General features: G+C 37.4%; 3 protein-coding genes across 3 annotated transcripts; 1 reads left to right on the forward strand and 2 right to left on the reverse strand.

Moving 5' to 3' along the window:
• Nucleotides 1-402: 402 nt before the first annotated feature.
• On the reverse strand, nucleotides 403-6,933 carry LOC116291788 (UDP-D-glucose 4,6-dehydratase). Its single transcript, XM_031698998.2, has 14 exons — nucleotides 6,784-6,933; nucleotides 6,622-6,688; nucleotides 6,396-6,464; nucleotides 6,044-6,134; nucleotides 5,556-5,695; nucleotides 5,129-5,236; nucleotides 4,589-4,648; nucleotides 4,217-4,260; nucleotides 4,104-4,133; nucleotides 3,541-3,605; nucleotides 3,261-3,331; nucleotides 2,977-3,035; nucleotides 1,779-1,876; nucleotides 403-1,420 (listed from the first exon to the last, which is right to left on the reverse strand). The coding sequence occupies exons 1-14, from the start codon at nucleotides 6,861-6,863 to the stop codon at nucleotides 1,317-1,319; spliced, it is 1,086 nt and encodes a 361-aa protein (XP_031554858.1). The 5' UTR covers nucleotides 6,864-6,933; the 3' UTR covers nucleotides 403-1,316.
• A 47-nt stretch (nucleotides 6,934-6,980) lies between these two features.
• LOC116291820 (integral membrane protein GPR180) lies at nucleotides 6,981-11,583 on the forward strand. Its single transcript, XM_031699035.1, has 10 exons — nucleotides 6,981-7,252; nucleotides 7,405-7,536; nucleotides 8,046-8,240; nucleotides 8,609-8,715; nucleotides 8,827-8,900; nucleotides 9,051-9,100; nucleotides 9,293-9,438; nucleotides 9,858-10,001; nucleotides 10,609-10,686; nucleotides 10,821-11,583. The coding sequence occupies exons 1-10, from the start codon at nucleotides 7,105-7,107 to the stop codon at nucleotides 11,025-11,027; spliced, it is 1,281 nt and encodes a 426-aa protein (XP_031554895.1). The 5' UTR covers nucleotides 6,981-7,104; the 3' UTR covers nucleotides 11,028-11,583.
• Nucleotides 11,584-11,616: 33 nt separating this feature from the next.
• On the reverse strand, nucleotides 11,617-14,040 carry LOC116291821 (uncharacterized). Its single transcript, XM_031699036.1, has 4 exons — nucleotides 13,912-14,040; nucleotides 13,206-13,364; nucleotides 12,976-13,105; nucleotides 11,617-12,541 (listed from the first exon to the last, which is right to left on the reverse strand). The coding sequence occupies exons 1-4, from the start codon at nucleotides 13,923-13,925 to the stop codon at nucleotides 11,861-11,863; spliced, it is 984 nt and encodes a 327-aa protein (XP_031554896.1). The 5' UTR covers nucleotides 13,926-14,040; the 3' UTR covers nucleotides 11,617-11,860.
• Between the last annotated feature and the right edge of the window lie 21 nt (nucleotides 14,041-14,061).

Raw genomic sequence — 14,061 nt, forward strand, 5'->3', positions numbered from 1 at the left:
GGTTTAAAAAAAGCTTTTCGGCTGGAAAGACCTTTGCCACCTTCGAAGGATTGTTAGACATAGGGATGGATGGAAATTTTTTACAAGCGAAATGGAAGGAATGTAATTTTTCTTGCCTTTTAGTTGGAAAAACTTTCCCATCTATTACTAAAGACAGGAAAGAAATTAATTTATAATAAGATTTCCCACGTTTTTTTTTTGCTATCCTCCAAAAACAACCCAAGTGGAAATCAAGGAAAAGCTTTTTTCTCCAAAAAAATGAGCTTGATGGCTAGAAAAATTTCCTTTTTAAATTTGACAGTGATTTAGAGCCATTTCACGGAAACATTTTTCTTTGAGTTATTTTGTTCTTGTTTCCAACTTTAGGAAATCATGGGTTCCGAGCGTACGCGGTACGATTGATTTAAAGAAGTTATCAAATTTCTAGTTTATTTTGTAAGTTTATTTTATTTTTGTTTAGTTAATTGCATTTATTTAGTTTATTTAATTTAATTAGTGAGACGTATGATTTATGTGTGAGAATGATGACGGTGATGATGATGATGTCGTTGTTGATGATGATACGATGATGGATAATGGATCGAGCACAGTTTTGCACTTTTTAGAACTCTTGACTGAACTTAATTAGACAGCAATAAGAAGAGTTAGCCTTTTCGCCAAGGAATCTATACTCAACTTGACATTAGAGAAAAACGTTTGCGCATGCGCGTATTCTAGTTTGAAAGTGAGCTTTGCATATTTTTACAATAGCACGGTGTTAATAAGTACTTAATTAGCACTTGAGATGGCTAATAGTGTATTTTATCCGACCACGTTTTTGAAATCTCCAGCGTAGCCGTAAGTCCATACGACGGTTCAGCACTCGATGTCTGGAAGTATGGTCCTGGTTATTTGTTAATCAATAAATAAAACTAATCCCAAAACTTTTGGAAATTATTGTAAAGTTCAAGCAAGTTTGAAAGTCCAAATAGCAAATTTTTACCACAGTGCAGTGCGAACAAGTTTTTGAGGACTCAGCTTTCAAACTACGAGCATGCGCAGACGTTTTTCACTCTTGTCACTCAACACACAACTGTGCAAGGTCACATGCCAATTGACTTGTATAATACTAAGCAACGCAACTGTGTGACGTTCGTAGAGGTCATTGAGTGAAATCCAGTCACGTTACGATGACAGTCACAAATTGATGAACGCATTTGTTTAATAGTGGGAGTACGTCATGTTACGCGATTCTGTCGTGATCTTCAAAGATGTCATATCGTGAGATTTAATACGCCAGGACAAATGTCACAGTACTTAGGTGTTTAAAGTACAGGCTAATCTTCATCAGAGGAACAGACGTTGTTACAGCCAACAGGGAATGGCGTTAGGGCGCGTTCTGCTGTAGGCCAGTTTTGGAAATTACAAGAGTACCATTCCACTAGATAAGAATAAAATCGCAGGGCTCAGAATTGCGCAAAAAATCCTGAGCATCTAAAGCCGCACCTACTCAATCAGAAAAGGCAACGACTTTTTAAAATCTTTCCCAAAATCACTCATTACACCTCGACCTGGCAGTTCACAAATGTTGGGTACGAGACAAGCATATTCTATTTCGACACTAGTAAACTTCAGCCAACATGAGATGATTTTCAAGAAAAAAAACAACCTGAACACGTGAGATTTTTTTTCAACACGATCTTTCTACTAACGTCGACCTTGTTTAAATTAGTCGACTTGTTTAAGGGGTCCAGATATTTTCACGACTAAGAATTTTTAACAGTTTTTATAATACTCACGTGTTTTATTTAAACCTTCTTCCCATGATACCTTTGGTTCCCATCCTAGAGCTTTGACTTTGGACGAATCCATTGGGTAACGCTTATCATTGAAAGGTCTGTCAAGAATGATGGAAAATGGGAAACGAATAAATGGATTAAAAAGGGATAGATGGATGAATGGATGGTGGAATGAAAAAAGAGATGAATGAATGAAGAAAAAAAAGAGATGGAGGAAGCAAGGAAGAAATGGATAGTTGGATGGATGGATGGATGGATGGATGAATGGATGGATGGATGGATTGTTGGATGGATTGTTGGATGGATGGATGGATGGATGAATGGATGGATGGATGGATGGATGGATTGTTGGATGGATAGTTGGATGGATGGTGGCTGGATGCTGATGGCTGGATGGATGGATTGTTGGTGGATGGATGGATGATGGATGCTGCTTGGGGCTGGATGGCTGGATTGTTGGATGGCTGGATGGATGGATGGCTGGATGGTGGATTGTGTGGTGGCTGGTGGATGGCTGGCTGGCTGGCTGGATGGCTGATGGATGGTGGCTGGATGGATGTGATGATATGGTCTTGGCTGGATGGTATGGTGATGATGTTTGGATGGATGGATGGGATGGATGGGCATGGATGGAATGAATGGATGGATGGATGGATGGATTGTGGATGGATGGATGGATGGAGGATGTATGAAGGATGGATGGATGGATGGATGGATTGTTGGATGGATGTGGATGTATGGATGGCGGATGGATGAATGGATGGATGAGATGATGGATGTTGGATGGCTGGATGGATGGATGAATGATGGATGGTATGGATGGATGGATGGATGAATGGATGGATGGATGGATGGAGTGTTGGATGGTTGTTGGTTGGTTTGGGTGGATGTGGTCTGGATGGCTGGTTGGATGGATGATGTGGTGGTGGATCCTTCTTGGCTGTTCTTGGATGGTGGTGGTTGGATGGCTTGGATGATGGCTTTTTGCTGGATGCTTTCTCGTGGGATTGGCTTCTGTCTGGTCTGGCTGCGTGGGTGGGTGGGTGTGGATGGCTGGTGAATCTTTCGTGGGTGGATGATGGCTGGATGGTGGTGGTCCTTGTCTCCTGGCCGCTGCTGGCTGGGCTCTGTCTCTGGCTGGAGTGGGATGGAAGGATAGATATACATAATTAATAAACCATAGTGTCTCTCCCTTCACCTGTCCATAACAAACTTCAAATACTCATGAATTCCTTCCTCTGTCTCTTCACCTTTAATCTGAGAATGCCAAAATAAATGTTAATACAACGCTGCAAGCTAACTCGGTAGTGGACCCAGGAAGTTCCAATAGGGACAACGACTTAGGTCAGGTGTGTAACAACATTCTGTAGAAAAAGAATTCCTTCAATAAGGGTGGGTTTGGGACCTGTTTAATTTTCAACATTGTTGTTCTCAACAAAAAGGTCCTCATAACTTCACAGACAGACTTGAAGGCTATACTACCTTTCTAATTAGACGTTTGGCCAGCTCCAAGATACTGATCTCAATATCACTGCCAATATTGTATGTCTCACCTGGAAAAAGAAAAAAAATTCTTTCTCTTTACTAGTATTCAGATATGATAAGTATGTGCAGGAGTGGAAAACGTTAACAAAGGCACCCCAAACTCAGCTTTTGTGTAAGTAAATAACGAAATCTGAGAAAATAGTGATCGCCACTGAATTAGAATTTTTAATCCATCGCAGCTACCCTTGTTTAGGTTTAGTTCTACTATGCCACTTACCATCTTGGCCATCGTGGAGTATTTTGATAAATGCTTCTGCAACATCAGTTACATAAAGAAAGTTTCTAATAAAAGAAAAAAAAAAGAGAGTTGATAAAATGTAAATTATAAGTAAATAAATGAATGGCTGACTGACTGATTTTGCGAGTGGACAGAAGGATGGATTCATGGGTGGATAGATAAATTAGTGGATGGATTGGTACTAAGGTGAAAGGATGGATTGGTACTAAGGTGAAAGGATGGATTGGTACTAAGGTGAAAGGATGGATTGGTACTAAGGTGAAAGGATGGATAAGTGGGTGGATGGATGACATTGATGGATGAAGAGATGAATGGATGGGTGGATGGACAAATGAATGGATGGTCAAATAGATGGATGAATGGGTGGACATATTGGTGGAATACTGATGGCAGCCATGACAGGAGGCATAATAATAGAGTCATTCTCCCTTGGAAAACTGAATTCTTTTTTATGTAAATTAGATCAGACCAGATTCAATTGTTCCTGCCTCCTGTCATGACTGCCATCAGATAAAACGGATGTGAATATTTTATATTCTAACCTGGCTTGAAGTCCACTGCCATGAATAAAACTGGAGGGAAAAACCACAGAAGTTAATAATTTCATATAAAAAACATTATGTAAAGATAGCATAGATGTTTTAAGAATTCTTACCACTTCTCATCTCTCATTAGAAGTCCAATAAACTTGGGTATGACCTGGAAAAATTATAAGAAAGCAATAAAACAAAGGTACATATTAATAACTTGACAAGTTCTGTCACAAAGGCGAAGCCAGGATTTTTTTCAAGGGATTGCGCAAATCAAAAAGCCTACCATATTTTTATTTTTTCCTTCTGAAACTCCAAAGCAAATGATAATAAAAATGCAAGGAGAAGCCAAAGTATGAAAAATCACAAAGATAGCTTAAAAACAGGTAACAGGGTAAAGGTTGCAGCCACATTATTTTTTGATCACTTCATTTCTATGAAGGGGGTCACTAACACCCTAGGGCCCCACTTGTGACATCCTTGTGCCATGACAATACCTTTTCTGGATACTGATGTGGTCCGTAGACATTGTTACTTCTCGTTATAATGACAGGAAACTATTGAACAAATAAAATAATATAAATTTTAACAACCTTTTAAAAAAAGTCTTATATATAGGTCCTAAATCTCTCTCATATATCTCTCTTTCTGATTGGTTAACTGACACATACTTTATGATCTAGCAAACAGCATGCATTGTGCAGTTTCTGTCCCAAATTAATTATTGCTTTGAGTAAGAATTATTATTTGTATTTAAAAAGATATAAAAAAAACCAGAGCACTCAAGAAATGCCGAGGATTGCAGCACTCTGTTATTTTTCAAACCTCTTAAGACCTCCTATTAGGTAACTCTTAAACTCTCTTGTGTTCTGCCAAAAATTGCAATTTGCTTTAATTACAACTGTGAACAGCATAGGCACACGTTTTATAGATAGATAGATACTTTTATTTAAAGAGGGTTTATCCTTTCAGTAAATATACAAATATAATTGACTGTTATCAACAGGAGCCCTTTAATTTCATCAGCTAGTTCATACCTTGAAACTCTCTACGTATGACATGACTATAAACTCAGCAGCTGCTTTGGAAGCAGCATACGGGTTACTTGGATTGAGAGGAGATGTTTCACTGTGCGTGGAGCCACACTATCAAAAGAAAGAATAATGGCAGTACAGTTAGGGTTAATGTAAGGTAACGTTAATTAGATTAGGTTGAATGCCTGAAAATTTTATAGACTGCGAGCAGTGTTACTTTTCCCTCCAGTAAAGATGAGTGTTTTGGGATTCCTGTGGACACACGCAGAAATCGGAACCAAGTAAGCAGCCAAGTGAAATCTATACGCATCCACAGGAATCCCAAAATACTCATCTTTACTGAGTCTGGAGGGAAAAACGGGATGGCCTGCAGTCTAAAAATTTTCATATAACTATAATTTCCCATGACAAGGAAACATTCCGTACTTACATCAGTTCCTCCACCATAAACTTCATCTGTGCTGACATGAATGAATCTCTTGACTTTAGCTTCATGTGCTACATTTATTAGTACGTGTGTTCCATATACATTGGTCTTTGTGAAGGCAAGAGAGCTCCAGAATGAATTATCTGGGGGGAGAAAAGTAGAATGCAAATTTAAAATGGAATAGAAATAATGAATGAAACAAAAGGAAGAAAAGATTGTGTGAAATCAGTGCAATGGAATGGATTTCCTGTGTGTGTCTATCGATATCTTATATTTTTAGTGGATTATCTTTTAACTATTAATTATTGTATGCTTGTTTTTGGTGACAAGGGAGGGGAGGGAGGAGGTTATATCTTTCTACAAAGCGTATCATTTAAAACTATCATTTCAAAAATAAATGATTTTTTTCACCTAGTTATTGAGTGTGTGAGCTGTCTGTCTGTCTATCTATTATTCTGCCTGGCTGTCTATGTGTCTGTCTAAAAACTCACCAACATGAGTCTGTGCAGCAAAATGAAGAACCGTGTCAATTTTCTCACATTGGAATATGTATTTCAAGTAGTTTGCTTCACAAATATCTCCCTGTTAGGAAAATGACATACATACATGTGAAACATGTTTTATGACTTCTTTGGGCTTCCTGTGGTAAAACCTACACCACAGGTAACCCAACATAGAATGTCTGATGAAATTTTCACAAGATGTTTGGCTAATTTTTTTCACAAATGTTATTTATTATTTATCTATGTTTCATTTCATTTCATTTTCTACTAACAGCACAGTCAAAAAACCATATTTGCATCATTTTATTTATTCATCCATTCATTCACTTTGTTCACTTACTTCAATAAATTTATAATTTGGCTTGTCTTGTATCTTTTGTAAATTTTTCAAACTTGCACAATAGTCAAGCTATAACAATAGGATGAAAGAAATTAATTAAAGCTAAAAAAATAGCATTCAGAGAATGGGTTGTTAATAATAATATATATATAGAAAATGTATAATATAAGAGGGTGAAAGAGAAAAACAGGAACAAAAAAAATATAGAAATAAGTGGGGATACTACCTTATCCAAATTAACAACATAATATTCTGGGTATCTTTCTACAAGAAGAATAACAACATGTGAACCTCTGAAAAATCAAAACATTGAAAAAGAATCAGAAATCTTCATCAAAACAAATACATATTCAAACGAAAAAAAACCCAAAAAGTTACTTATTCTTACATGAATCCAGCTCCTCCAGTGACTAAAATCCTCTTCTTGAATGTTTTCTTACAACAGCAGCGTGTTGTACTTGCTGCCATGGAAGACAGCCGTGAAATTCTTCCTTAATTCCCAGACAACCGTTTCATCTCATCTCGTCCGCCATCTTGTTTCACGTGGCAACTTTTCCAAACGCACGCACGCGTCGTGTTGACAAAATGGCGGACGTGTGGAACAGTAATTCGTTCTCCCCAAACTAAATATTATTCTAGGCTCATTCAGCCGTTATATTTGACCCTTCACATCAAGGACAGGTCATTAAAACCCGCATAGGCATTTGAAATGGCTTTTTGTATGATTTTGCTTATTTTGTATGGATTTTCTGGGGTATTTTTCGAGCCGGCTTCTGCGAAAGTCATTAGTGGAGTTTTGAGTTCCAGACAAGCTCGCTTTTATGGCGGCCAGTTTATCACGAAATTCTGCTTTCATGGTAAGTTAAAGTCTTTAAGAGCTGCTTGCCTAACCAAGATTGGAGGCCCAGTCCTTGGTATTTTACGTAGCACTTGCGCAAAGATTAGTATCAGCTGTTTAATTCTTCAGCTGTTCACAACCATTTTAAAAAGTCATGCTTACTTTCAACAGGTGAGGGTATGTTTAAGTACACTCTCAACGCCTCTTCAACTGGTCGGCTTTACTTCTACATTGAAGAGAAATGGCTTAACTTAATGACAATAAATACTTGCAAAGAGAAGCTGGCCATGGCCCAATATACTCGTAAGAAATAATTTTTAAATTTGAGAGGAGGGGGGAAATATGCCTGAAAGAGAGGAAGGAAGAAGTGACGAAGGGATTGGTGTTCCTCAAGAAGGCCCTAGATCATTGCCAGTCAGATTTACTGGACAAAACCAGTCTTTCTTTTGAGAAAAAACATTGTGGTCCAAAACCCATGCCAGGAATCCGGTAGATAAAGTGAAGGGTTTAAATGTAGTATTCCAGGAAATTACTTTCAATAAGCTAGAGGGAATCAAGGGTGGTGTAGCTTATCTTAGTCCTCTTCGCTCTCTTGGGAACATAGGCCCTTCATAGGTCCTTAAAGGGTGGTGTAGCGGTAGTATACTCGACTCTCGGTTCTTGGGTGCAATTCCTGGAATCAGCATTACATGCGAGGGTTATTCATTACTGGATTTACCACAAAAGACAAACACTGATGCATGACAGAGATATAACATTTGTCTGTAATGCAATGAAATCTACTCACAGATATGGGCTCAATTTACTTCCAGATCAGCTTACTGAGTTGTCAGGAGAGATGAAGTTTGAGCAATGGACTGATCCCTATATATGGTATATCGTCTATGCCGACGATGTGTCATGTGATCCAAGCCAAAAGGTTCACCATGATGTTCAGTATACACTAGAACTATACAACCCAGACTCTAAGGGCAATCCACAAAACCACTTCAGCTATGACGAGACAGGTTAGTAACAATGTCACATACTGAGAGGCATACCATGGAATATCCCACAAGGCACTTGTATTTTACAGTACACCCAGACATTCTGAAGAGTGTTTTTACCAAGAAAGTGGGATATTCTATGTTTTGCCATGAGAACACATTGTATAACTATTTTATCTGTCAATGCCTACTGGGAAGATACATAGACAAACAACAGCTTTCCTGCATTCTGATTGGCCGTATTTATAATGGCTATCAGCTCACTCATCTATCTTTCCCCCTCCCTTCCTGCCCGGACCCACCCTGCAAACAACAGATGTTTGAGCTCAAGCAAGGCTGACCAAAATACATGATATTAACAATGTCCATTATTTACTAATGCATTTCAGGGCTGCTGTCCTTCTATGAGTTACTGGGCTTCCTGTACTTTGCTGGCACAGTTATTTATGGTCAGCGACTATGGCAGACAATTCAGAAAGGAGGACCAATGCATTTGGTAAAGATGATATTAAAGCTCAGCTTATTATCTCTTGTTTTAACAGTATCAAACTGCTGATACAGAGTTAATAAAAGTATTAACTATGGTTGATATTTAAATTACTTTTAGGTAATAAAGTTCCTGACTAAAGCACTAGTCTACCATGGATCAGCTGTTTGTTTCACATTAATTCATTTATTCAGGTACACTATACCATATATGTTTACTATCAACTCCATATAAATAACTATATAAACTTTTATTGCAGTGAAACCCTATGAGTTAGTATGCATGCTGTACTTTGGCACAAATCAGTCCATGTCAAAATGAAAGTGAGCTATCTATCTTTACAGGTATTCAGGTGATGGAATTGGATTCATTTGGCTGCCAAGGTTTTCCATAGGTAATAGTAACATTCCTTCTAAGTTATATAGAGCAGATTTCTTATGACTGTAAATTTTTATAGAACACATGGGCATGCTGTGCTTTGATTTGCTTCACTTTAGTTTTTATAAGTCACATCCTTGTTCTTAAAATGAGAAACAAATCCAAGTTTTATGCCTTTCATACTTTTCTCTCTCTCTCTGTTTTGTAGTTTTAAAGGGTCTGGCTGAGTTTGAGATGTTGTCAATGATGTCAAGGTTGTGTATTGGATACACACTCAGTGCCTCTCACTCTTCAGCAGATCCACAAATCATTAGCAAAGTGAATACAGGTGTCGTAGCTGTTAGTATAATAAAGGTATGTGGCACAACTTTTAAAAGAGTTATATACAAGACCTCTTGAAACTTCTAACTGAGGTCGGGGTAATAGTGGCAGCCAAAGTACCCAGGAAATAGAGCACACATATTTGTGAAACCAATATTATGTATTGTCTGATTGCAGCTATTTTGCTGTTATTATATTACAAATAGTGGATATAACTGGAGCAGAAGATTGGGGACAAAAACAAATACCTCTACGCCTCTTTGTTTGGTTCATGCCTGAGTGAATTCTTAGCTTTTTTACAACTAAACAGTTGATAATTAAATAATTTCAAGTGCTCCTTGGATAGTTATTGTTTCACAGATATATGGGATGCCCTCTAACACAGACTAAAAACTATGTTCCTTGCTTTAGTATTGGTTGTGACTTTATTATTTATTCATTACATCTTTTAGGTCATTATAGAAATATTATCATTGAACATCACTGGATTGCTAGTTCAACTGGTGCTAGCAGGAGGATTTAGTTATATTATCAGCAAGAAAATTATAGATGAAAGAAGTACACTCCGTAGAGAATTTTATAGTAAATTTATGAAGGTAAGAAAATGAAATAGAGCAGATTATCGTGATAATTTTCTTTTTTTGAAGTAACATCTGGGGTAGCTTATAAGGTGCTCAGCACTGCTGATATGATGTTTGCTTTTGCTATGGTTGTAGGTGAGTTGATATTCAGACTCACTATCATATGTGCATAAAGATACTGGTTGTTCCTCTCCTGTGCTGCAATGAACTACTTTGACAATACAGCAGCCATCTAGGATCATAAGGCATCATGGGATATCCAGGGGGCAAAGCAAAACAAAGATGGTGGATAGTATATAGAGGTTAATTCATGTGTTTGTCTTTCTCTGATGGGTAAAGGTGATTGATGCCCCATCTTTGGCTGTAATGATGATAGGCAATATAAAGAAAAGTATATCAAGCCTCCATTAGCCCTGGATACCCTGTACTCCCTTGCACTCCAAGATGGCTGCCATGTCATCTTAGTAGTCTATGGTTCTTTAAGTATTCCTCCATCTGAAAAAATCAGCACTTTATTTTGGGTCTGGTGTATTATACTTAATATGCCTTAGCATGACCCTGTCACCCTGTCAGTAAGAAAATCATGGCATAAGCTAATCAAAATTTTCAATCTCCTTTCTAGGGATGCTTGCTTTGGCTACTTGCAGCTCCATTCCTAGCACTTTTAATCCTATTCCTTCCTGCTTACCTAAGATACAAGGTAAGTAATAGAGACTGTGTGCATCTTGAAAACCAAACACGTATTGCTCATGTCAGTGCTGGCCAACTAGTAATACTGTATCTCCACTCAAATTTTAACCTGTAGTTCAATCAGTTACTTTGTTGGATTTTCAGATTTCAATCTGGGGTCTATTGACAGCACAGACTGCGTCTATATTATGGCTGTACAATCTGTTTCTGTCACGTAGTCTCTACTGGGAAGTATCATCACTATCAGCTTCTACATTACCATTACGGCATGACAGAAACTTTGGAGGAAAAAGTTATAATTCTGATAAACGACCTATTGGAATGCACAAATCTGTTTCAATTAGCCGCTAAGTTAGTGATGTTTACTAATAAGCACATTTTATGGTGAAACAATTCTCTTCTTTTCTTTTCCGAAATTGCACCTCTACAGTCAACTTTTGTTACAGCAGACACCCTCGAGACTGTCACTTTCTATGGAAGAGTGTTTCCACAATAGCAAGAGTTAATTATAATCATTTCTGTCGGTATTTTCTGCCAGGGATTTTGCTTCTGTTGACAATAGCAAGGTGTCTGTAAGGCCAGAGTTGAAGTTCACTGTACCATTTTAATGCAAAAATTATTTACTTGGACAGTTTTAAGTTTGTTAGGTGGAAGCTAAACGGAGCAGGTTGGTAAATAATAATATTGTGTTGGGTATACTGATAAACACAGTGTAATATGTTTTAACATGTTGAAAAGGGTTTTTCTGCAGTAATCATTACAAAAAGCTGTTGTTTTGTTGTCAGATGTATTTGAGGCTAAACTGTTAAGATGAAACTAAAATATCAATATTAAGAATATATAATTATTGTAAAGGTTATGAATTTGTATTTAGAACTAAAGAATTCAATAAATTTTCTAGATTTGATTTAAGGCGTTCTTTTTGAATGATGGCTACATGTTTTAGTGAAAATGCATTTATTAGGGTGGCTCTCATTCTCCACAATGTCCAGAACATCATTGAGGTTTTAGCTTCAATTACAGAAATAGAACCCAACTTTCTGCACATTGCTGGTGATGTAGTGTTGCAATGCCTCGTGGGTAGACACCATGAGGAATTTTCTGTTGTAATGTTGCATCCAACAGTCTCATTGTCTGTAGCCCTTTGAGTGTAATAATGTGAGATACCTAATGTTTAGTTTCTATTACCTCTTACTCTTGACCCTATCTTTATCACTATACTTATTATCCCTACTCCTGTCTCTTGTTCTTTCGCCTAATCTTTCTCTACTATCTCTCCTGTCACCCAATCTTTCTCTACTGTCCCTCCCTTGTCGTCCACCCCATCTGTCCCTATTATCATAGGATCTGTCTTCCATATGGGATGATTGTTCATTTCTATCCCTTCTTTCTCTTTTTGTTTCCACATATCTATCTTCCCTTTCAGTTCTCTTTCCATAATCCCATTCCCTTGTGTTGCTTGCTCTTTCATCTCTTTCTTTATAAGAGTCTCTATCATAGCTTCTTTCCTGTAGTCGAGCATCTTTTTTCTTCTCGGAATATGATTTTTCTTTACTTGATTTCTCTTTTTGCTTCTCATCCTTTGAAAAACGGCTGTCATCTTGACTTTCTGAACTAGATAAACTTTCCTTTCTCTTAGATTTTTTTTCTCTGTGTTTTTTATGTTTCTTGTCTTTCTTCACTTTCTTTTTCTTCTTTACTGGTTCAAGAGGTTCTGGTTCATCCTCTGAAGCTGATGGTGAAGAAATCTTTGGAGCACATCCCTCTTCCAAAATTTCTTTTCTATTCCCCTCCTCATCCTTCTCGTCTCCTTTTGGCTTACGATAACTTGAGCAGTGGTCAACTCTGATTGTTCTTCCACCAAGCTGAACAATGAAAAATAGTATCAATTTGAATGCATATCCTTTATTAGGATACTTCTAATGTTTGCTACCCTAGGTTGAGAGGATGGGGGTAGGAGTCACCATGTAAAGCTAATCAGCTAAATTTTATACAAGACACTAATGTCTTTTAAAAGGCTATGGCTAATAATAATAGCTGCTCCAGACATGGTGACCAGCTATATCGGGCTGATCAACATGACCAGACAATTTGACCAGTCAATAGGACAACCGCAAGCGGCATTTGACTGGAGTGCCAATTTTAGCCAGAGATTTTCTCATCAACCAGATAGTTTTAGCCCAGCTACTAATAAAATAACCCTATCACTTGTGAGCAAACTTCTCTCTTAATATTGTAAATATCTTTGAACCTTCTTCAAAAAAATTAATAATAATTACCATTATTATTTATAGCGTACCTTGATTCCATTAAAGTTGTCGACAGCTAGGATAGTGCTTCTTTGGTCTTCATAACACAAAAAACAGAATCCTTTCTGCTTGCCTGTTTTCTTATCTCGTACCAGGTTTACATTGACTATCTCTCCATATCTAATTAAAGGATAAAATCAAGTTGAGATAGAAACCTAAAATGGGTTACCTTTGGAAATTAGACACAGGTAACCCATGTAGGAAAAATGAAGAAACTTACTGTGAGAAGACACATAGGATATCTCCTTCTGTTAGATCATATGGCAGTCCACCTATGAATATATATGCACTATCCTTGTACTGTTTATGCCATGATAAGTCATCTTCAACGCCCATGTCTAACATCCGCTCGTTGAGCTTTTGAATATTCTTGACATTTCTGAATAATAATTATATTGCAATTTAATAAAGAGTTGGAATTAGTTTTAAGGGAGAGGGGATGTGAGGGATATATTCTTTGATCTCACTGCAGCTGGAGGTAAGGGGGGGCATGATTGGGGAGTAAGACCATGAATCCCCTCATAGGGGTCATGGATTTTTTAAACTGCACTTCTCAACGTATCTGCCATGTTTGATGAAGTCAACACAAAATAGATACAGAATACATATATATGTAACTGGTTTATTTTATGTCATCCAACATGGCATCTAAGTATGGTCATTCCAATGAAAAACTTGCACCCTAAGAAATGCTATATAAATGTTTCTTGGGTTTCAAAAACAATAAGATGTGATACAATGAAAGTGGGATGACGTCCAGTTGAATTAACTCGGACGAAACTAAAGACTCTTAAATATTTTAAACTTGACGATTCATATTACGATCATATCTATCAACAACTATTTGAGTTCCACAACAACTTCTTATAAAATATCATACACCAAAACTCATGCACAAAATAAGATTTGAAAAACACTATACTAACGTCATAGGATTCATCTTGATACTAGAGGAAGATTACCACCGGAAAATGTTTTCTTTAGTGTCAATATATCCACGAGAGTTTACACTTTCATTCGTTCTCCAGACACAACTTTCAAAGATGGCCGCCAACTGGTTGACCAAATATGGTAAA

Source organism: Actinia tenebrosa, unplaced genomic scaffold, assembly GCF_029948245.1.
Source record: "Actinia tenebrosa isolate PJP-AT-01 unplaced genomic scaffold, QUT_ActTen_1.0 PGA_scaffold0__85_contigs__length_37466705, whole genome shotgun sequence".
NCBI classification, from domain to species: Eukaryota; Metazoa; Cnidaria; class Anthozoa; order Actiniaria; family Actiniidae; genus Actinia; species Actinia tenebrosa.